Source organism: Magnolia sinica, chromosome 5 (assembly GCF_029962835.1).
Source record: "Magnolia sinica isolate HGM2019 chromosome 5, MsV1, whole genome shotgun sequence".
NCBI classification, from domain to species: domain Eukaryota; kingdom Viridiplantae; phylum Streptophyta; class Magnoliopsida; order Magnoliales; family Magnoliaceae; genus Magnolia; species Magnolia sinica.
In genome coordinates, this window is record NC_080577.1 from 108163369 (window position 1) to 108188723 (window position 25355).

Here is a 25355-nt window from a genome sequence, read left to right on the forward strand (position 1 = left end):
AGTCTGGATCACCACGTATCCTCAATCCCCAATCAATACAAAAGGCAGATTCCAGATTAATAGCAATTTGCCATAGCAATCCACTTATACTGCTTTGCGGAGCCTATCCAGCAATTGTGGAAGTTCTAATGATGATGACAGAAATATAATTTTCTGATGCATCACGACGTTTATTGTATCCTATTTTCTGTTGTGCATGTTCCATTATTTTAATTTCTTATTTTCTTGATGTGTGTGTGTGTGTGTAAAGAGACAATTTCGGCCGATATGGATCCTATAGTCTGATACGCCCAGTATCGTATCATTTTAGGGCCTGGCTGATATAGTCACAACATTATTTAAAACCTTGCTCAAAAGTCAGAAATCCTTCTTTATCATTTGAAGCGGCAATCTTGTGCACTCATGGAAACCTCATTGTCCAACATTACCCAATTGGACCTCCATACTCTATAGAGTACTAATCAAGTGATCAAATGGATGTTATTTACTTCGGTCATAGGGTTGGCTGGTGGAATGTGTTTGGTTTTGGTTTAATGGAACTAACAGAGTTGAGTCAACTCCAGTGTCTCTCCATTGCCTAATCTCTAATAAACCCAACCAATCACCGTGGCTCTTATCTACGTTTATGCTTTAGTCCCAATCCTTCCATCCCATTCATCCATCATCACTTTCAAATATCAACAGGGGAAAGTAGGAAATGAGCAAGGCAAAGTAGAAATTCAGCAGGGGATACTAGAAAATCAGCTGGGGAAACTAGGAAAACAACGGGGCAAACTAAAAAATCAGCGGGGGAAACTGGAAAATTAGCGGGGCAAACTAGAAAATCCGTGAGGGAAACTGAAAAATCAGCGGGGCAAACTAGAAAATCAGCGGGGGAAACATGAAAATCAACGGGGCAAACTAGAAAATCAGCGGGGCAAACTAGAAAATAGCGGGGGAAACATAAAAATTAGTGGGGCAAACTAGAAATCGGCGGGGGAAACATGAAAATCAGTGTGGCAAATTAGAAAATCAGCGCGGCAAACTAGAAAATCAGCGCGGAAAACATGAAAATCAGCAGGGCAAATTAGAAAATCAGCGAGGCAAACATGAAAATCAGTGGGGGAAACATGAAAATCAGCGGGGCAAACTAGAAAATTAGTGGGGGAAACATGAAAATCAGCGGGACAAATTAGAAAATGAGCGGGGCAAGCATGAAAATGAGCGGGTCAAGCATGAGAATGAGCAGGCCAATCTCAAGCATTGAGTCATAGCAACATTGAACTTGATCGATAAGCATAGCGATGTAAACGGAAAATATAGTGGGACAAAGTATAAAGTTCATTTCATCATCCACCAAAATTACAAAGTATGCTATACATCATAACTTACAATTCCAGCGAATATGTAAATTTTTTTCAAAGTATGCTATCCACGAAAATTACAAAGTATGCTATACATCAAAACTTACAAAGTATGCTATACATCATAACTTACAATGTATATTCAACGATGTATATAATACAATGTATACAACATATTTCTAAAATTCATCCCATGCCCTGAACAAATATCATCTACAAACTAGAGACAAGCAATCATATGCTATTGACTTCCTCCAATCGGCGGTGAATTTTTGCATGTTTATTCCTGCCAAGGTGAGACCGCTACACAAAATGTCGATGTATTTCATTACGAATATACCATAGTCATAACCATTGTCCTGCTTCAGTGCATATTCATCGACTCTGACAGCCACTTCTTCCCTTCAAGCGTAGTACTGTCTCCAGTGGCATGGAAGAGGATGGGGAGTGCATCAGTCATCTTCTTCATCTTTTGCTTGTACTTCGGCAATAAATTGGTACACAAGCTATCCACAACAATAATTTCTCTCGCTCTATGATAGATGACTAGCAGAAACTAATGTGAATTTTTGTGATTTATGGGCGTATAAACCTGTTCATGATTCACAAAATAATATATTAGTCAAACATGATAAAAGACATAACAGTAAGAGATGATGTTCTGTGACAAGTGCATTACCTGTTCATAACACCAAATTGCTTTAGCATATGGTTTATCTCGCTGCTTGCTAATTGCGTAGGCCGTACCCATCTGACCCAATAGCTCGACCCGTTCTGACGCCGATTTGGAGGCCTGATATGCAATCAAAACAGGCAAACACCCATCAAGGCTTTGCTGTTACAAACATGATGAAAGTTCACGTTATGTAAGAAAATCAAATTTTCAAGCAGATTACAGATTAGCACAATAAACAGTTACCCTAAAATACGTAGGATAGAACTTGCAATCTTGAGGATATGCTATTGAAAGGTCGTTATGCCTTTTCTCAAGAAACTCGATGTATGTGTGATAGCCTAATCAATAGGATAGTATGATTTAGTCATAAATTAATATAACACATAATTATATGTCAATCAATGCATATCGAGAATAAATTAGTAATGCTTACCTCGCTATCAACCCACGCATCCTTCAGCCATATTGTACTGAACCATTTTCCCGCTGCTATGACTTTGTTTGCTTCATACCAGTCCTCTGCCTCTTTTACCTCATGTGCGGATAGTATCCTGAAAGGATCCATCTGTAGAGGAAATGGTATCGGAGAAGTTGCAAAAGCTGTTACTTGCTCAGGTTCGGGAACCGCCGCAGGGGTTGTATCGAATGCAGACAGGGACAAGTACGGAGAAATCTTGTAATATGACGGCTTCGGTATCCTTTTGGTTCTCCTTTCATAAACAGGATGCGAAGTGGATGCATTCAATATATTAGCTTTGACATTACTATACGATTGCACATTTAGGTCCCCATGTCCAAGTTCTTTATCTTCAATATCATTTACTTCCCCTCTCTTCCTCAACTCCTCACCCTCCTCCATCATAAAACATCCCCTCCGTGTACAACTACATTCCTTCTCCTTAATAAACTCCTCCCTCTCATTCACTAACTTTTCCTTGTCCTCAAAAAATAAATCCTTCTCCCTCTTCAATTGTTCTTTCTCATTCAACAACCTCTCCCTCTCAGCAAACATTGCTTCTTTCCTTCTCATCTCTTCCCTCTCTTTTCTCAATTCGTCCCTCTCCTTCTTCAATTCCTCTCTCTCCTTCTTCAACTCTTCCCTCTCAATTCGAAATTCCTCCATAAAAACAACATTCTTCATAATACCCCCCCTCGGTCCCTCTCCCTCCACGCCTTTCTCATCGTTATCATCTGACTCATCCTCCTCATGATCAGTCTCATTACCCTCATCATCATTATCTTCCTGGGTCTCGGTAAGCTACAAGATGTATAGATGGATATGTAAGAGTAAGGATAACTTTACAATGACAGAAAATTATAGTTCATTTTTCATGACATCTCACCTGGAAACTGTCATGCACCGAGCGAACGGCATCCGTTTCCCATTCTCGTAGAGTTGGTTCTAATTTCATTACTACTAATGTCTGGAAAAGAACAAAGAGTAATGTTAAATAATTAAGTGTATACGTCAACTTAAGCAAAGTAAATGCCGGAGATATATAAACTTACAGCTTTACTCTCGAAAATAGCATTTATTTTGTTGTACCTCCAACATTTTGAGCCTTGGTATTGAATGAACCGTGAAATTTGATGGGGAAAATATGAAACAATACACACTTGTAGGGCCGAAAATGTCTCTACTGCCCATACCTGTTAGAATGAAATTGTATATGGTTAAAAATTTAAAATTGAATATAGAGGGAAAACATATATAAAATAAAAGGTGTTCATACTTGTAGGGGAAGGACGCAATCACATACAGTGTACCGAGGGGAACTTGATGCGGCAACGACAGATTCGATTCCTTGCAACATTGTATAGTATCCCAGACTACCCCAGGGATACATATAGAAATCATCTAACGAGTCCACCAGGTGAATATGATCCAAGTTACACATGATTTTCGGTTCGGTTCCCCTAAGAAAGCACTCTACAACTAGAAGTAGGGCAACCTTCACGACGTCCTCATGCTTATTGGTGTCAACTAATCTCTCAAACACATCCATTAGGTGCTTCTTTAAGATTGAATATTCTTTGAAGTATTTGTCTCTTAGTGTACTCGTAGTGCAACGATTCTTCAGTACAGTAAGATCTCTAATCTTAAGACTGGTAATGAGGGCGAAGTCCATTTCCGAAAACTGCAATCGCCTCCCCTCAAATACTGAATCACCTTTGTATCTTAATAAAAGAACGTGAAATATAGCCCCTATAAATCTAAAGGATGTAACATGCAATAGAAACGAGAAGGGGGATTGCCTAAACAGATTTAGGCGACTATTGTGCTTTTTCACTCCACCCTTCACCTTGTCAAACCACCATGTCAGTGTACACCTAGATGTTGGGTTGGAGATTATGGCAGAATATTTGTCGCCTGCAGAAATAAATTGAAAAACATATCGAACATAAAATTCACAAGATAAACATAGTGTACAAAATTGGAATCATTTCTGAAAACAATGTAGCATTTCATTAATTTGAGCAAGCTTCATATCAAATATAAATAGAAAATAAGAAAGAAAATACCAAAAATTGTACAGAGACAAACTATCAACATAAGCTATACATTGATCGGAGCTAACAAGAAATTGGAAATTGAATAGGGCAAGCTGGACATTTTACCAAGTTTAACGTTGGCCAGATTAGTGAACATTTATAGTGGTAGTATCAACAAGAAGATGTTATTTGCAACTAGTTTTATAGTTGGTTAATTGGTCATATTTTCTTCTTGAAGAGAGTTGTCATCTTCAAAGAAGCACGCCTAAACCTTGTTACGAAAACATAATATTCAGCGGGACAAACTTGAATTTCAGCGGGGGTAACATGAAATTGAGGTGGGCGAACTAGATAATCAGCGGGGCAAACTACAGATTCAGCAGGGCAAATCATTAAAATTAGCGGGGGAAACTAGAAGATCAGCAGGGTAAACTGAAAAATTAGCGGGGCAAACATGAAAATCAGCGGGGCAAATCATAAAAAACAGCGGGGTAGAAAATCAGCGGGGGAAACTGAAAAATCAGCGGGGCAAACTAGAAAATCAGCGGGGCAAACTGAAAAATTAGCGGGGCAAACATGAAAATGAGCAGGATAAACTTAACAAATAATTTCGTAGCTTGAGCCGAAAAATCTAAACATATCCAATGTTCAAATGGACCACACCACATGAAATTTTGAATTGAATTTCTAATGTTGATCATTTCTTAGGGGCCACAGAAGTTTTAGTTCAAGCTTATAATTGTGTTTTCTATTAATCCATATCTGTATGATCTTATGAATAGATTTGATAACAAACAAACATCACTGTTGGGCCAATCATTATGCCCACTATTTCCCGTGGTATGATCCACTTGATCTTTTGATATGCTTCAATTTGGGGGCTAAACCCCTTAAAATAAATGAAAAAATGGATGGACGGTGCGGATATATTACATCCATTCATTATGGGCCCAACTGAGTTTACATAGTACAATGGGAACGTATTGACTAACTCAGTACGCAATCCGATTACACTTGCTACGCCCCATAATGGTGTTTTATTTGTAATACATCATGTTCATCAGATTATGTAATACCCATCTGTTTTCATCGCAATATGTATATACCAAAACCCCATATGTGGAAGGGAACCTAGACATTGAGGGAGGAAACCTAGACATTCAGCGGGACAAACATGAAATTGAACGGGACAAACATGAAATTCAGCGGGGGAGACATTAAAGTCAGTGAGAAAAACATGAAATTCAGTGGGGAAAACATGAAATTGAGGATGGCAAACTAGATAATCAGCGGGGCAAACTACAGATTCAGCAGGACAAATCATTAAGATCAGCGAGGCAAACTGGAAAATCAGCGGGGCAAACTAGAAGATCAGCGGGGCAAACTAGAAAATCAGCGGGGCAAACTTAACAAATAATTTTGTAGCTTGAGCCGAAAAATCTAAACATATCCAATGTTCAAATGGACCACACCACATGAAATTTTGAATTGAACTTCTAATGTTGATCATTTCTTAGGGGTCACAGAAGTTTTGGTTCAAGCTTCTAATTGTGTTTTCTATTAATCCATATCTGTATGATCTTATGAATAGGTTTGATAGCAAACAAACATCACTGTTGGGCCGACTATGGTTTCAGCGGTAGAAATCATTATGCCCACTGTTTCCCGTGGTATGATCCACTTGATCTTTTGATATGCTTCAATTTGGGGGCTAAACCCCTTAAAATAAATGAAAAAACGGATGGACGTGTGGATATATTACATACATTCATTGTGGGCCCAATTGAGTTTACATAGTACAATGGGAACGTACTGACTAACTCAGTACGCAATCCGATTACGCTTGCTACGCCCCATAATGGTGTTTTATTTGTAATACATCATGTTCATCGAAGTGTTTATGGTCAATCACCACATCTTCCTGTGTTGTGGTCAACATGAGAATTGAATCTATGTCCTTTTTCCTACCAGAATCTAAACTGAGTAGGAAAAACCGATGCGCGGCCTGGATGAAAAACAAATGATCATGGTGGGGCTCACAACACTTAGGAGGCAAACTACAATTTCAACGAAGCAAACTAGAAAATCAACGGGGCAAGCTTGAGCAGGGCAAACTAGAAAATCAGCAGGACAAGCATGAAATTGAGCGGGGAAAAACTAGAAAATCAGCGAGGCAAACTAGAAAATCAGCGGGGCAAACATGAAAATGAGCGGGGCAAACATAAAATTCAGCAGGGCAAAATAAATAATTTCATGCCTTGAGCCGAAAAATCTAAACATATCCAATGTTCAAATGGACCACACCACATGAAATTTTGAATTGAACTTCTAATGTTGATCATTTCTTAGGGGCCACAGAAGTTTTGGTTCAAGCTCATAATTGTGTTTTCTATTAATCCATATCTGTATGATCTTATGAAATGGTTTGATAACAAACAAACATCACTGTTAGGCCGACTATGGTTTCGGCGGTAGAAATTATCATGCCCACTGTTTCCCGTGGTATGATCCACTTGATCTTTTGATATGCTTCAATTTGGGGGTTAAACCCCTTAAAATAGATGAAAAAATGGATGGACGGTGTGGATATATTACATACATTCATTGTGGGCCCAACTGAGTTTACATAGTACAATGGGAACGTACTGACTAACTCAGTACGCAATCCGATTACGCTTGCTACGCCCCATAATGGTGTTTTATTTATAACACATCATGTTCATCGGATTATGTAATACCCATCCGTTTTCATCGCAATATGTATACACCAAAACCCCATATGTGGAAGGGAACCTAGACGTTGAGGGAGGAAACCTAGACATTCAGCCGGACAAACATAAAATTGAATGGGACAAATATGAAATTCAGCAGGGGAGACATTAAAGTCAGCGGGGAAAATATGAAATTCAGTGGGGAAAACATGAAATTGAGGAGGGTAAACTAGATAATCAGCGGGGCAAACTATAGATTCAGCAGGACAAATCATTAAAATCAGCGGGGCAAACTGAAAAATCAGCGGGGAAAACTAGAAGATCAGCGGGGCAAACTAGGAAATCAGCGGGGCAAATTGGAAAATCAGCGGGGGAAACTGGAAAATCAGCGGGGGAAACTAGAAGATCAGCGGGGCAAACTAGGAAATCAGCGGGGCAAACTGGAAAATCAGCGGGGGAAACTGGAAAATCAGCGGGGCAAACTAGAAGATCAGCGGGGCAAACTAGAAAATCAGCGGGGCAAACTGAAAAATTAGCGAGACAAACTTAATAAATAATTTCGTAGCTTGAGCCGAAAAATCTAAACATATCCAATGTTCAAATGGACCACACCATATGAAATTTTGAATTGAACTTCTAATGTTGATCATTTCTTAGGGGCCACAGAAGTTTTGGTTCAAGCTTATAATTGTGTTTTCTATTAATCCATATCTGTATGATCTTATGAATAGGTTTGATAACAAACAAACATCACTGTTGGGCCGACTATGGTTTCGGCGGTAGAAATCATTATGCCCACTATTTCCCGTGGTATGATCCACTTGATCTTTTGATATGCTTCAATTTGGGGCCTGAACCCCTTAAAATAAATGAAAAAATGGATGGACGGTGTGGATATATTACATACATTCATTGCGGGCCCAATTGAGTTTACATAGTACAATGGGAACGTACTGACTAACTTAGTACGCAATCCGATTACGCTTGCTACACCCCGTGGGGCCGACAACCTCCGTAGAACCCCATTCTCGGATCCCGGCACCCATTCACCAGGTTCCGATCCTGGGATACTATAAGGAGGGTTTCAAATCATCAGTCTGATTCATAATGAGCATAACAAAAATATAACCCACAAACAATAACCACAAGAACACCACCACAAAATCTACTATGATCAAAAACTTTGTACAATGCGACATAAAGGGAAAATACAATGTAACAAAAGAAACAAAACTCCGGAATCGGTTGCACGCTCCAACTATGGCAAGACTATGGCTGCGACTGCGTCTGGGCATCACCGCATGCATCAATCGTGCATAAGCTATGAAAGCTTAAAGGGTGGTGTAAGTATGTACGCAATATAAGCGTGCTCAAAATGCAAGGTCGGAGATACGGAATCATGGTGATGAGCACATGAATGCAATCACCGTACAAGGCTATGCGGTGCAAGATATGAATGTTATCGGCCATAACATAGCCATGCGATGCGCGATGCAACTCAAGCATGCCAATCCTCATCATGTATCGGTAGTTCTCATTCGGATAATCACCGGGTTCAATACACTCCAAATGGCACTGTCGCTCTCCCGTCAGCCCAAGTAAGCGTAAGAAACCTCACTATCCGCCTGGCCAATGGTCTGCCAATACCTATCCGGCCGATAGCGGACCTATTCACGAGCTGGTCAAACTCAGCCTAGTAATGCCCCTTACCCTCGGTCGAGTAAGGCCACACCTTTTCCAACCGACCACGACATAGTGGGAGACGCGACCTCCTAGTATTCGGTCCTCGTGCGCTCATATACCTACTCGGTCTCGACGTTGGAGTCATCCTCTGGTACCATCGGGTTTAGAGATTTTCACCCAAGGACATCTATGGCGCCCCGATGCTAGAAACAGTATTTTCGGTATCCAATTCAGTCATCCACGATGTCTCTGTAGAGGCTATGACCCTGATATCACTAGGGCATACAATAATCATAATCACACACATGCAAGTGCATAAATCACACTATCACTCATGCAGCCCCGTATATACCATGCACTTATATGAGGCAACTCCGCTTATGGGAGCCCATAAACAGCCTATCCAAAGGTATATGCTATGATCGGTCACTCCTTACATCAGGCATACATATGGTGCGAATGATCATGAATCATGGATCTATACTAAACATGTATAAAGAGATGGGCTCTAGGTATAATGGAGATGGCCCTAGACGGCCTACTTACCACAATTATGGGCCTATCAGTGGGCCTTAGGGAGAGTTATAATGCGGACATTTAACCAACATTATCCATTCAATGTGGACATCAAACCAACATTGCTCCCAAGGGATGGCCTTCCATGAATCACACATTGTAATGGGCCTTTTGTACATCTAATTGGGCCTTGACCCAAGGACCCAAATACATCAAATGGGCTACATAACATGAGCCCCATATCTATATCAAGGTGGGCCTCAATGGGCCTCATAATATGGGCCTAATACAAATCAAGGTGGGCCTCAACAAGGACCACTAATGCATGAAGATGGGCCTCCATAATGGGCCTTAAATTATCTCCAAAACAGTTGGACAGTTGGATGAAACACATACATTATGATGGAGCCCACACTAATAGAGGGTGTGGTTTACAATACTTACATAAGTGGGGCCCACCATAATGCTTATTCTCCACCCAGCCTAGGGCTCAATATAATGTTTATTTTTCACCCAACTTAGGGCCCATTATAATGTTTATTTTCCAACCAACTGTTCATAGGGTCATGTGGACTAGGGTAGAGCCCACTGTAATTTTTTATTTATCATCCAATCTATCCATAAGGTCACGTGGGCCTAGATAGGGGCCACTGTAATTTTTATTTTCCATACAAAATGGGCCCATTGTAATGTTTATTTTTCATACAACCTGTTGATAGGTCGTGTGGACCAGGGGCCCACTGAAATGTTTATTGCCATCCGACTGCTCATAAGGTCAAGGGGACCACCGTAATGTTTATTTGCCATCCAACCTACGTGGGCAGGGAGCCCACCGTGAGGTTCGTTTGACGTCCAACCTGTTCATAAGGTCATCAGGACCTGGGGTGGATGTGGGGCCCACTGAAATGTGGTACATAAATCCAGCCCACTCATTATGTGAGTCCCACCTGACTAACGGTCCATACCGAGTTTCAGCGATATCCAAAACTCCGGTAGGCCCCACCAAGTGATTTTATATATTTAGGCATGTCTTCACATGATTTTAAATGGTGTGGTCCACATGAGTTCCGTATATGGCTAATTTTTGGGGTGGACGGCTGGTCCATGGGGACCCATCAAATGCACGGTGTAGATTGCCGAAACACATCAAAGTGGGGCCCACAGCTGGGGCCGTGACCCCCAGCCCGTCCGTCCGTCACTGGCTTTTTTTTTTTTTTTTTAAACAATTTTTTTGTTGATTTTCTATGGTAGGGCCCACATCAGTCCGATCCGACCCAGTCATAGGATTCTACGACTCATGATCGACGAAATGAGACCAATATGCAATGTGTTGTTGGCGAATGGAAGGGTCGAAGTGGGTTTCAATGATGATACGTCTATTTCTTATGGTATGGCCCGCTCGAGAACCGGATTGGTTCCAAAATTTTGCTCAACGCCTAAAATAATCCGAGGAAGAGGATAGAAGGCTTGGATTAAATACCTGAATCAAGGTGGGGCTTGCATGAGAAGCCCACCAGTTCTTTCTCTCTCCCCCTTTTTCTTAAAGTACACCCTTGCCATTACACTTCACACGCCAACGTCCAGCGTCCAGGGACGCTGGATGGCATACATAAACACATTGCTATGGTGGGTCCCACGTAGATGTGGCCCACCAACATATATGCATATAATATATATATTATATTATATATATAATACATATTATATTATATATATTATATAAAATATAACATATATATATATACATTTAAAAAAATGCATTGGACCATCCAAACAATGGATGGTGTGGATCATCACCTGCAATAGAGTGGGCCACACCGCCTGATGTAGATGGACAGGGTAGATAAACATATATTGGTGGGATCCACACCATCACAACAAGAGAGAGAGAGAGAAATATACGATGAGATAGAGAGGAGGGACCCCGCCACTATGGGCCCTCTATTAATACAACTCTTTCATCAAAATGGGTCCCACAACAAGTGGGCCCTAAAGATCAAGATTCCAACAGTGGATCACCCACCTTTAAGCCTCCTCCTTGCTCCCTTGGCCTCAAATGCTCCTTACCTTCACTTTGATGGAGGTTGATGGGGTTTAGATAGTTGAGATGGAAGATGAGAAGGTGGACCACACTTGTTATTTGGGAGAGAGCTTGGATATTGGAGCTCTCATGGGATTTGGAAAAATTGCTAGAGAATAAGAGGGAGAGATAGAAATAATGGATGAAGGGATGGGTGGAGTGATGGTTGTAAGAAAGGAGTGATGAGAGGTATGGTTTAGTTTGAAATTGGTAGAGAAGAGAGATGGTTGTGGTTAAAAATGAGAAAAAGAGGAATGGTGAGGTGGAAAGAGAGTAGACTTTTGTAAACTGAGGGAATTGGTTTGAGTACTTGAGGTTTGTGTTGCTTTTATGATTGATTGATGGGACTAATTTTAGATATTCTCTCGAATTCCGCAAAACGCTGTGTTTCTTCTGAATAAACGCAGATCGGCATCTTCTTGCATGGGTATGGTTCGGGGCGCAAGTCACGGCGTTGGAACCGCGGCGACGACGCTGTCGCTATGATACAGCTTTTGATATGCTTTAATTTGGGGGTTAAACCCCTTAAAATAAATGAAAAAACGGATGGATGTGTGGATATATTACATATATTCATTGTGGGCCCAACTGAGTTTACATAGTACAATGGGAACGTACTGACTAACTCAGTACGCAATCCGATTACGCTTGCTACACCCCGTAATGGTGTTTTATCTGTAATACATTATGTTCATCGGATTATGTAATACCCATCCGTTTTCATCACAATATGTATACACCAAAACCCCATATGTGGAAGGGAACCTAGACATTGAGGGAGGAAACCTAGACATTCAGCGGGACAAACATGAAATTGAACGGGACAAACATGAAATTCAATGGGGAAACATCAAAATCAGCGCAAGCATGATATTGCATGGGGAAAACATGAAATTGAGGAGGGCAAACTAGATAATCAATGGGCAAACTACGATTCAAAGGTAAATCATTAAAATCGGGCAAACCGAAAAATCAAGGGAAACTAGAAGATCACGGGCAAACTAGGAAATCAACGGGCAATCTAGAAAATCAATGGGGAAAACTAGAAAATCAGAGGACAAACTTAAAAATCAGCGAGGAAATTAGAAAATCAGTGGGGCAAACTAAAAATCAATGGGCAAACATGAAAATCGGTGGGGCAAACTTAAAAAATAAGTAAACTCAGCGGGAGAGACATTAAGTCACGGGAAAACATGAAATTCAGTGGGAAAACATGAAATTGATCGGGCAAACTTGATATTCAGCGAGGAAAACATGAGATTCAAAGAGGCAAATTATTAAATTCAGGCGAACGGAAAATCACGGGGAAACTAGAAGATCGGTGGGGCAAACTAGGAAATCATGAGCAAACTAGAAAATCAACGGGAAAAACTAGAAAATCAGGGGCAAACTGAAAAATCAGTGGGGCAAACTTAACAAATAATTTCGTGGCTTGAGTGAAAAATCTAAACATATCCAATGTTGAAATGGACCACACCACATGAAATTTTGAATTGAACTTCTAATATTGATCATTCTTGAGGGCCACGAAGTTTTGGATCAAGCTTATAATTGTGTTTTCTATTAATCTATATATGTATGATCTTATGAATAAGTTTGATAACAAACAAACATCACCGTTGGGCCGACTATGGTTTCGCGGTGGAAATCATTATGCCCATGGTTTCCTGTGGTATGATCCATTCGATCTTTTGATATGCTTCAATTTGGGGCTCAACCCCTTAAAATATATGGAAAAACGGATGGACGGCGTGGATAGTAAATTCAATGTAGGCCCAACTGAGTTTAAAATATAAAAGGTGGGGTCCTTACTCTTGCTGGGGTGGTAAACTCTCAGGAGTTTCAACTCCCGGTCAAGAGTTTGAGTGCCATAGGTGGTGAAATTCCACCAGCGTGAGTGTGTGGGGTGTGTGTGCAGCGTGAGTGTGTGGGGTGTGTGTGCAGCATGTAATAATAATTAAATAATATATATATACCTATCTTGTGTGCTTTCTTCGCTGGACCCATCATTTTAAGAAGAAAAGACAAAATGCTGATATGGAGCTGACAAAAAAGGTGTTTTTTTGGGTCTTTCTATCGGAAATGCAGTGAGAAAATGGGGGGTGAAAGCAATGGTAGGGAAAGTAGCAGTAGAAAGGGAGAGGAAAAGCAGAGAGAGGAAAAGGACATGAAGAGCCATTTCTGTCAGGAGGAGGGGTATTTTCGTCCTGGTATTCCGACTCCGTGCAAGGAGGTCCATCCGCGTATTCTAAGTTTGTATTGCTTCCAAAAAACCGCTGGATAAAAGGTGAGGTCCACAGTCGTAAATTTCTCTTTAAGCAAAGACAGTTCGCTGACTATGAAGGACATCTGATAAGCACCATCGCACGGTACACGAGCTTTCGATTATGAAAAAGTGGGGCCCATAAATGGGCAATCGAGACCATTTTATGTACTCTGTAACATCGATGATGGATCCAATTCTCGACAAAAACTCAATAAGAAGATCTTAACCTTTGGATTTCTGCAATATAGATACACGGTTAGGTGAGAATTAAAACAACGGTCCATACTCAAGTAGATATTAGGCAGATATGGTTTTCCAATCCGAGAAATTCTTTTGAAAATTCTCCATCCATGGAGATATTCAATAGACCAATGGTCTGTATCACATAATCATGGGTCCCACTCATATGAACTGAAAATCCGTGTACACTGCTCAAAGATGCAGGCCACGTACCATGTAAAACACTCCTTGGTCGTTTAAAGAAAGAAAGCTGGTGGGTTACAAGCGAGGCAGAAATTTCTCTTCAATTTTCAAACCCAGACATTTATTTGATAATGTGGCTGCCTATGGAGCTTGGTAATCATGCACTTAGAAATAGTAGCATGAAATGCATTAACTCAAAATGAACCGACTATATTGTGGATCCTACTGTCTCCGAGTTACTAACTAAAAAATTAGATTGGATGATAATCCTAGCCGCTGATTTGTGGAAACATATTTTTTAAAATAAGACTGTTGGGTATTTTTCATTTTCAACGTTCAATAAATGCCCAGAAATCTAATATATACATATCCATATAAAAGTAAAATTTGGTCACTGATACATCTAATATTTTACCAACAAATTGGGCGGTTCAGTTTGAATTAATTATACGCCACGTTTGCAATTTCTCAGCAAGATCTTACTGCCTGCGTATCATCCGTCACTCTCTGCCAGAGTATCAAAGTATTTCTCTTCGGACTTTCAGTGTCAGAAACCTGTGAAGAAAGCGCCATTTAAGAAGATGCAATGAGTCACTCGCTCAATCCTTCTCTTCTCACTAAAACCCTCAAAGTCGAGGAAATTACAGTTCTGCCACTGATTCCCCCTTTTTAAGCTCTTCGGTTCTTCCAACCCTAGCTGCATTGACATCCATGGCCATTACACCGCTTCTTCTGTTGTATTTCTCCGCTCTTATGTGCGTTGAATCGCAGTATATTGCTTACAATACATCGCAGCGGATCGTTCCCGGGAAAATCAACGTTCATCTTGTCCCTCACACGCATGATGACGTGGGATGGTTGAAAACCGTCGATCAGTACTACGTCGGATCGAACAATTCGATCCAGGTATTCTATTTTCTCAAAATGTTCAGTTATTTGATTTTTATTTTTTTTAAAAATTTAAATTTCCGGTTTCAACTCAACTAATTTCAAGTGATATAAGAGGCGCTTCTTTTGGGAATTAAACCTTTGCACACTGCACATTTCTACCTACTGCCGGGATGAGACTATGGTCGAACGATCCGCGCCATTCATTTTGTAGGGCCACCACGGATTAGCTGTGGCCCAAAGTTGTCGCTGAATGGATGATTGCAACTGCCCGATCAATGATGTGCAAACTTACGGCAGAAGAGGATACTGGCTTTGTCCCTCATCTGATGCGTCGAAATTTCAATGATTGAATGGCCGTCTGATTCATTCAATTATTTAACTGTTGTAGTTGGAATCAGACTTCGGCAGAGTGATCGGCACCTTTCATTCTTTGGGCCCCACCATCAACTAGCTGTGGCTGAAAATTGCCACCTGACTGGATGTTGGCAACTGTCCAATCAGTGATGTGCAAACTTACAGTACTGGCAGTGGTACTCGTTGATGTGAAAAAATTTCAATTGTTCGAACAGCTAAGTTGTCTGATGCATGCGGTTTTTGGACTGTGGGTCCCACCAGATGAGTGTTTCTGATAGGCAGACCACTGCAAATTGTCTGTTTTTCTTTTTTGTGGAAGTGCATGATAAAGCATTGTGCATGGCACATATGGTGGATAACTTCTTTTTCTTCTTGTGAAGGTAGCCTGTGTACAAAATGTGTTGGATTCTATTGTTTCGGCATTGCTGGCAGATAAGAATCGGAAATTCATCTATGTGGAAATAGTACGGATTTCATCTTTCTATTTCTGTTTTTAAATGATTTTTTTTTTTTTTTTTGCTTAAATTCTCCTCACAGAATCTTTAGAATGACAATGATCTTCCCCATTTTCTATACAATGTCAGAATGATTCTATGGTGCTGTTTGCCTTTTTTTTCCCCCCCTTTTCGATGTAGGCATTTTTCCAGCGGTGGTGGCGACAGCAGAGTGATGCAGTTAAAAGTATTGTCAAGGATCTTGTGAGCTCAGGCCAGCTAGAGTTCATGTACCCCTTCCCTAGCCTGGCTTTCTTTTGTGTCTCCTCTGTTTCCATCTGGTGCTAATAAATCTTTTGAGTTTCCATATTAAAAAAGTTTTACATAGACTTGTGAAACTCAAGAAAAGTGGAAAATATCCATTTGTCACGGCATTTTCTAGTTCGGAAAGAAATTGCACAGAAAATGATATCAGAAATTTAAAAGTGGTGGTTACTTTCATCTTCACATGTTTACTAATGTAATTTTATTTGTAAATTGGTTAGTTTGGTGTTTTTTTAGTTTTATAATATCAAGAATGGGCAAGCCTTGTATTGTAGGTTTCGTTTAAAGTAGAATGTTATCTGCAGTTTTGAGTTCATTTTTCAGGCCCCACCTCGACTCCGCCTAACTAGGCTCGCTATCATTTTGTAATTGGCATGTCCCCGCTCTCGATGCGAAGCCTCTCTCGCTTCCCCTTGTGTTTTAGTAGCTAAAAGTTAAAAGCTTGGGTAGCTTATTCATTTTCTTTGAAAATTTCAAAAGTTTCTCTCCAATTTAGTTTGTACAAAAATAATTCTTCCTAGAAAGGATGGGTCTGGAAAGTTCTCTTAGCTTCTATGAGGACACTGCAACCATGCATATGTTCATTCTCTTTGAACACCATGCATTTTGATGCCATATTGCGCGTGCACGTGCACACAAGTGAGTTGCAAACACAAGGGCACCCGCACTCGACACGTGTGTGAAGGGTACCAACAATGTTTCTTATTGGAACTCTTGATTTTTGTTTATCGGAAAGTGCTGGAATGGAAAGAAATTTGAAGAGAGGCTTGACTTATGTTGGTTTTTTTTTTTTGAAAGATGCAGGCTTGAGTTATTTTATTATTATTATTATTTTCTTTGAAAGAAGAAGGTTTTTATTTAGAAAAGCAAAAAAAGAGGAAACACAAAGGAAAAATGAAAAGTACAAAGAACATAGCAACACACTAAAAACAAGGAAAAACTCCATTGCCTACTAAAAATACAACACTCCAGCGCCCCCCACCTCAGCTGGGAGGAAGCCCCCAAACATCAAGGAGCCCAATCCTTAAACAGACTCAAAACTCTAGAAAAGATTGCAACCGAAGGTGCCCTGAGACCATGAAAACAACGATTGTTCCTTTTTGACCAAAAAACCGCCAAGAGAAGAATACGCCATCTCCTTCTTCCAAGCCGACCTCCATCGCTCGTATGCCACAGACAGAATAGATTGTCAATAGAAGCTGGGATAACCAAATTGACCCCAACCATTTCCTACACTTTATTCCAAAATTCGAAAGAAAAGGAATAATGGGGAAAAAGGTGATTAACAGACCCCACATCTTGGATATAGAGTGGACATGCATTCAGGAGGATCGGACCTCCCTTCCTGAGATTGTTGATCGTTAAGATCCGATTCTTATTAGCCAGCCAAGTAAAAGTTGAGACTTTGAGAGGAGCCCCATATGACCAAGCCACATCTGAATGGCAGTTGGAAATCTAGGACTTAGGCAATGCGAGAGCCATGCGGAAGGAGTGCACTAAAAATGACCTTGATATTGTGAGACACAAATCAGCCGAATCTTTTGCTCCCTAAAAAGGGAATAAACCCTACAAATGAGAAAGGAGAGGTTTCTCCTCAGCAGCGGAAGCCAAACCTTGCTCTCCCCTTAAGTTATGTTAAAATGCCGTTGTCTTTAAACCAACATTTGCCCTCTAGAGATAGTGAAACTAGTTTGCTAGAGGGTTAAAAGCAAATCTACTTTTAGGATTGACTCAAGCCTTCCTCTCTACTTGAGATATGCGTGCTTTAACATGCAAGATCCAAGCAACGGCCGCTGAAAGCACACGACACACTTATTTGCGTAGGAGTAGTAATGGACGTCTTCATTCCAAAACAGAAACATTCAAATGAGAGTAGAGGTTTTCCTTTTGTGCGGATGAGTTTGGAAGAAGAACTACTTGGAGTAGTTCACAAACTTATTAGAGAGAGCTTTGGGGGGATGATGGGGAAATCAGAGGACCTACTCGGGCCTTCCAGAGACGAAGGCGACCACTTACATCAGCGCAACTCTCTTTATGGATGGGAGACGAGTTCTAGATGGGGCCCGCTGGGCTATTTTAAAGACCCCACATGCATTGGACGTCCATCATGAAGACCCTTCTTAGGGATGATGTATTTGGGCTGCTTATGAGACAATTTTAGTCATAAGATTTTTATTTTGTGTCAATCTGACCGTTGGATCTTATCGATCAGGCTATCGGGCCACCAAATCTTTTAGATATGGCCCATTGGACCCTGATATTTTTTCATTTATATTTTTTGTTATTTTAGGATTTATTTGGGTTGCTTATGAAACTCTCCCTTCCAATTGAATTGTGGAAGGGTAGAGGCTTGCTTGGTGGTGGATTCCTCCAAGGTGTTTTCTTCCTTCTCTTACAAGGTACTTCACTTTTTCTCTTCTTCTTCTTCTTCTTCTTTTTTTTTTTTTTCCTTCTTCTTTTCCTTCCCTTACAACTCTTTTAAACCCCTCAAAACCTAACCCAATCCACCTTCTCTCTCTTTCCCCTACCCATCCACGTGTGGACCCGCATGCACACATGCGTGTCCGTACAGGTTGCCACGTGTGGGCCTCCTATTGGTGTTTTCCATCCTTGATTCCCCTCTAAACCCTACCTAATCCCTAGATCCCTTAATCCCTGTAACCCCAATCCCCAAATCTCAATCCATGAACCCAAAACCCTAATGAAAATATGATTTCTTCTAAATCCTTTTTTCCAAACTTGATTTTGTTGGCGTCATTGTCTTTTCATGTGGTTGTTGCACTACCCATGCTAGATTAGAAGTCCCTACTTCCAAGTGAGCCACTATCTTAATATTTTATATTTTCGTGCGTTGCGTATGTGATAGCCTAGGTCCTTTGTGTTACAAATATGAATTTTCAGAATCTATTATGTGGATATATTTTGGTTTTACATGTTGAATGCTCAAATTATTGCGTAATTGATCTCACATTTTGCATCCTAGGTTATTTTCCATCATCCTACATCAGGGGAATAGACTGAAAGTCCATAAGGCAAGATTCAGTCCAGAGAGATAATAGACCAGAATCAAGAAAGGATAATACGGGGTAAAATTACTACGAAGGAAGTGAGACAGTTCAAAGGGCAGCTGTGGGAGAAAGATTGGATCCTCCGAAGCTAACTAGGGCATCGGTTGCAGGGAAATCATTCAAAGATGCGGTATTGAATACATCAGAGTTGCAAAAGAGAGTTGAAGGAGATGAAGAAGGGATACAAGAAAGGCGAAAATACCGAAAAATAGTTGGGTGTGGAGGACAATATCAGAGAAAGGCCCGGAAGTATCGATTAACCTTGCAGTTCTTGCTGATTCTATGAAGACATTCGAACACTATTTCGCAGCAGTTGGATCTGAAGTTCGAGGGTTGAATCTCATCAAATGGCTAATACTCAAGTGCAAAGAGGTAGAGGAAGAAGATATAGTGGTAAAATACATGTAGGAAAATACAATGCTGATTTCTCTGGGATGCCAAGAACATGCAAACACAGTTTTCTCTGTATGCATTTGCTTCCGGAGATGAGATAATCTCAAAGATCCAAAAGTGGGACAATTGGTCCATCTTCGGATGGGAGGATTGCTGGTATCAAATATGGAACATCTCGCTAGAACTATGGATGGATGTCGTTTTTAATGAGCTTGGACCATGCGTCGGCTCCATCCTGGCCATTGACAGTCGCATAGATAGGAGTGAGGAACTCTAGCACGTGAGGTTGCGCCCAATTTCCGAATTCGATCAAAGTAAAGGTGGGTGATGCTCGTCTCTCGTTGAGAGTGATACAAGAGCAGGATTTGCAAAATGGTGGTGTGTGACTAGGTGCAGTCATGGTGGAAAGCCGAGAGCACGAGGGAGAAGGAGCTTCCAATCCAAGCTCTTGTGGAGTACCAAAAGAGGGAGGGGACGAGTGTTGTGATCCCAGTGGTCTACGAAAAGGCAAAGATAGGCGTCGCAGTAATACGCCTTCCCATGCAGAGATGGCAAATCCAATACATCCGAAGTGGTCGCATGCCCTATCAAAAGATGAGGGGGAGATGTATTTTGAAAGCATGCATAAAGGGAGCGAGAAGTCGTGCCTGCCTCATATGAGGGTGTGACACATCGCACGGAAGGTTCCAATGTCTCTCTTGCGTTGATACTTGCGAGGCCGAGTATTGTGAATTTGACTCGGGCCGAGATAAGTAACGAAACATGTGCCGCATGCATCTAATCGTTCACACGTGAGACCGTAACTGCTAGTCAAGACACCTGCGACATACCTTCAATTCCAAAATATCCTTCTCGTTCGCCAAACCAGAAAGACTTCGACTTCGAAAGTTCTCCTCCACGAACAAAAGAGGCATCTCACTAGTTCCACTCCTCTCAATCCAAGCTCATATGTGACCAGAATTAGGAGTACATCCTTTCAATAGAGGCCTCTTCGAGGTTCATTAGATGGTTGATAGTGGAAGACGAAGCGACAATATGCATAACAAAGTTTTCAGGGAACAACTTTTTCGAAAGGTATGAAGTAAATGAAAGTCCCTTTGCGATATATTCATCGTTTTAGAAGCCTCCTTCGAGCCAGATGAGGACTCACACATCTCCCAGCTCAAAGTTTGGTGAGGTTGCTTGCAGTAAGGGAGAAATGCTCAATGCTAGGTCTCTCATCTCGATTTTTGGTTAGTTGCATTTGACGAACCAGCTACGGTCACTTCGTTGGCTATTTTACAACCAGAAAGACGATTACTGAAAACACAAATAACCTGCAAGGTAACTCTTCCAAATTAGAACTTCTGCAGCTGAAATTTACAAGGATGACTATGGCTCAAGGTATGAAGAGGATAAAAATGGTAATGATGGAGGTGGCACCTTTAGTAGGTGTCACTTTTGGGGACTGACTAGAAGACTACGCTTCTTACTTCAAGTGGGTTGAGGAATGGGGTAGGCCAATTGTTCCAAAGTAGATGCAAATGTGTGTTACAAGTATGGTACAACAAGAAGAGGATGGAACAATGGTGATGATCAGAGTTGAGAGCTCAATAGCGGGTAGTAAGGTAGGGGCAAATAATGTGTAAAATGAAGGTTATGATATGGAATGCAAGGGGGTTGGGGTGTGTGCAAAAAAGAGGCTAGCTAAAAGATATGTGCAAGAGATATAAGATCCAATTGGCAGTGTTTCAGGAAACTAAGTGGTTGGATGTAGACAAACGATTGATATACTCGATATGGTGGGGCAAGGAAAAGCAATGGGTAGCAGCGGAAACAAATGCAAAGGCATGAGGTATGCTTGTGATATGGAATTCGACAATTTGGAGCAATGAGGATAGTTGGATAGGGAATTTTACAGTGTCAGTGATGTTAAAGGAAAAGTGGTTCGATTTTAGATGGTGCTTTTTTTTAGTTTATCAACTGTGTAAACCGAAATTCTGAGACAAATTTTGGGCTGAATTTAATTCTTGTAACCAAAGATGGGATGTACCTTGGTGTGTGTGGGAAGATTTCAATGTAGTTAGAGTCCTTCATGAGAAATCTAATGGGGGTAGGATTACTACACGCATGAGAAAATTCTCCGATTGGGTTTTCGACAATGAGTTGATAGACCTTCCGTTAGGAGGTGCAAAGTTCACTTGGTTGAATAGGCAAGCGTCGCCAATTCAGAGAAGACTAGACAAAATTCTTATATCCCTGGAATGGGCAGAAAAATACCCGTTGATTACTCAATATGGGTTACCTAGACCATTTTCAGATCACTGTCCTTCTCCTAGAGGTGGATGAGGACTGGGGACCTCAACCTTTTTGGTTTGAACTAGCTTGGTTAGAGATTGAAGGTTTTGAGGCAAAGATTGTTGAATGGTAGTCGTCCTTCTTAGTTCAAGGGGGTGCAAGTGTTATTCTCTTTTAAAAGCTAAAGTTATTAAAGCAGAAAATAAGGGAGTAGAAAAAAGAGGTTCTTAATGGCCGAGAGGAGGAAAAAGCCAATATACTTCTAGAGATACAAAAGTTGGACTCCAAAAAAGGAGCGGTTCTGTCTGAAGAGCAAAATGGCTTGGAGGGAAGTTCATAGAGCAAAATACAATGTTAGGTTGAGGGAGGAAGTGATTAAATAACGATAAAGGTCGAGGGCGACTTGATTGAAAGCAAAGGATAAAAACACCAAGTTCTTTCATGCGACTAGCGTTGGAGCGCATGTAAATAAGATCTCTTCCTTAGTAGTGGATGGCCAAAGAATCAAGGGGAAAGAAAAAATATGTGATGTCATAGACCAATTCTCTACAAAGACCTTTTGTCAACGGATAGGGAGCCTAGGCCATCCCTCTATAATTTGCATTTTGATTCTATCTCGGCAGAAGAGGTGGTATTGTTAGAACAAGCTTTTTCTGAAGATGAGATCAAGAAAGCAGTGGCGGACGTGGGTGGTGATAAAACTCTAGGACCAGATCGTTTCCCATTGGCTTTTTGTTAGAAATTTTGGGATTGTGTAAAGGGAGATGTGATTGGCTTCATGCAAGAATTTTTTGAGAAAGGCTCAATTGTGACGCAACTAGGGTCTACATTTTAGCTATGATACCCCAAAAGGAGGGAGCCGCGAGTTTGAAAGTCTTTCGTCCTATTAGTCTGCTAGGGGGCCTATACAAGATATTAGCAAAGGTATTGGCGTCAAGGTTTAGGGAAATGTTATTTTAGAGTCTTAAGGGGCCTTCATGGATGGAAGACAAATTGTGGACTGCCCTCTTTTAGCCCATGAATGCGTCGACTCTTGCCATAGAAAAGGGGAGGAAGGAAACAGTGTGCAAGCTTGATATTGAAAAGACTTGTGATTACATTGACTGGGCTTTTCTAGAATATATGTTGGGCAGCCTGGGATGTGGACCAAAGTGGCGACGTTGGATTCAATCGTGCATGAGATCGGCAAAATTTTCCATTTTGGTGAATGATTCGCCAAAGGGTTTCTTTGCTGCTTCTCCCGGCCTTTGTCAAGGCGACCCTCTATCCTCTTTCTTGTTTGTCACAGTAATGGAGGCTCTAAGTAGAATGTTTGATATAGGTGTTCATATTGGATTACTTACAGGTTTCAGGGTGGATAACACGAATTTTCACATTTCTCATATTCAGTATGTGGACGATACCCTTTTGTTGTGTAAGGCGGAAGATTTATTTATTTTTTTATGGAAAATCTTCAATCGATAATAGTCAATTGGTGAATATTTCTACAAGTGAGATCTTAGATAATGCGGGGGCATCTTGGTGTGACTCCAAGGATACACCGTATCTCCACACTAGGGGTGGGGTGGTCCGCGAGGTGGGGCCTGTGAGATGCAGGATTGCCATGAGGTGGGACCCATTATGGGACTGTGCGATTCGGGGACCCATGTGACACATAGGTTGCCTACAGGGAGGACTCGCCAGGGAGAGGAAGAATATAGGGATAACTTGGTGCTCCCCCAACAGCTCTGGAGCTTTTGGTGCGTTGGCTGGTTGTCTGCTATCAAAGTGGTAAGAAAGCCGGAGCCCAAGGATCGGGTCTCCTCACCAGTATGGGTGGATGATGCGAGGGCATCTTTGCGCGACTTCAAAGATGCACCGTATCTCCATACTAGGGGTGGGGTGGCCCACGAGGTGGGGCTTGTGAGATGTAGGATGGCCACGAGATGGGACCCATTGTGGGACTGTGATATTCGGGAACCCGTGCGACGCGGGGGTTGCCTACGGGGAGGACTCGCCAAGGTTTGCTTGGGAGAGCCAGAATATATGGATAAATCGGTGCTCCCCCAATAGCTCTGGAGCTTTTGGTGCGTTGGTCGGTTGTCCGCTATCATTAGGGGCAGGCATTTCTAAAGAAGAAGTTCAGGATTTTACAATTGTTCTTGGTTGTTCGGTGGCCTCTTTTTCAACAACGTATTTAGGTCTACTGTTATGTATAGGAAAACCGACGAAATATGTGGGACAATGTTATAGAAAGATGTGAAGGAAAGATGTCAAAGTGGAAGTCTAGGTGCTTATCTCTGGGGGGAGAATGATTACGATTAAAGTTTCAATGTCGAATCTCCTGGTCTATTTTGAGTCTCTATTCAAATGTCCAAAATCAATTATTAATGCTTTGGGAAGACGTAGAAAGGCCTTTTTGTGGGAAGGTGCGGGAGAGACAAAAATTTCACCTATGGGAAGAGGTTTATAAACCGATGGATCAAGGAGGCGTGGGAATTTCTAAGCTAGAAGAAATGAATCTAGCACTTTTGGGGAAATGGGTTTGGAGATTTGCAGCGGAGGGAGGGGCTAGATGGAGGGAGGTCATAGCGAGAAAATATGGGGTAGAGGAAGGGGGGTGGTGGACTAAGGCTTCTTCATTATGTCGATCTTCTTACTTGTGGAAATCAGTCGCTACCCAAAAGGAGAGGGTTTGGGAGGGCTTAGGCTTTCACTTGGGGGATGGAAAGAGAGTTAGATTTTGGGAGGACAGGTGGGTGGGAGATGTAAAATTGGGGAGAGGTTTCCATTATTAGTAATGCTAGCCAGGGAAGTAGGGGTGAAGGTGAATAGTTGTTACTGTGTTAGGGGTGAAGAGGTTGTATGGACTCCTATTTTTAGAAGAAATCTGCTAGATGAGGAGATTGAAGAGCTAATCCAATTGCTTGAGTTCCTTGTTCCCATTTCTCCAACGCTACCAGAGGTGGTTAAAGGAAAGTCAGGTTCATTCTCAGTTAGGTCATGCTATCGACTGTTGAGTGTAGGAAATGAAGATACTGGGCTCTCTCCAATGACCATTCTTTGGGCTCTCTCCAATGGCCATTCTTTGGCATTATGGTGCCCCTACGAAGGTGGCAGCATTCGCTTGGCTGGTAGGGACGACTAAAGTGTTAACGGTTGACAATCTATGCAAGAGGAAGATGATCCTCCCAAATGTTGGCATGATGTGTCTAAAAAATGTGGAATTGGTGGATCATTTATTTATTCATTGTGCATTTTCTTTGGAGGTTTGGAATCTTTTTCTTCAGTCTTTTAGGGTTTTTTGGGTGTTCCCGAAAACAATAGAAGAATTCCTCATTGCTAGGCATGCTGGGGGGATGGGAAATTAGGGAAAAAGGTGTGGAGATTGGCTTGTTAGCAATCCTTTGGGCTTTATGGTGGGAAAGAAATGAGCGATGCTTC

The 25355-nt window shown here is 41.3% G+C and overlaps 1 protein-coding gene across 2 annotated transcripts in view; it reads left to right on the forward strand.

Moving 5' to 3' along the window:
- The first annotated feature begins 14777 nt into the window (after nucleotides 1-14777).
- Nucleotides 14778-25355, forward strand: part of LOC131246631 (alpha-mannosidase At3g26720-like) — a 69389-nt gene continuing 58811 nt past the window's right edge. Inside the window, exons 1-3 of one of the 2 annotated variants that reach the window (XM_058246951.1) lie at nucleotides 14778-15097; nucleotides 15817-15900; nucleotides 16072-16160. In XM_058246951.1, coding sequence (XP_058102934.1) covers nucleotides 14903-15097; nucleotides 15817-15900; nucleotides 16072-16160 — 368 coding nt within the window. In that variant the 5' untranslated portion in view covers nucleotides 14778-14902. Of the gene's footprint in view, nucleotides 15098-15816; nucleotides 15901-16071; nucleotides 16161-25355 lie in introns of those variants that run through there. The other variant, XM_058246952.1, reaches the window with a different exon arrangement.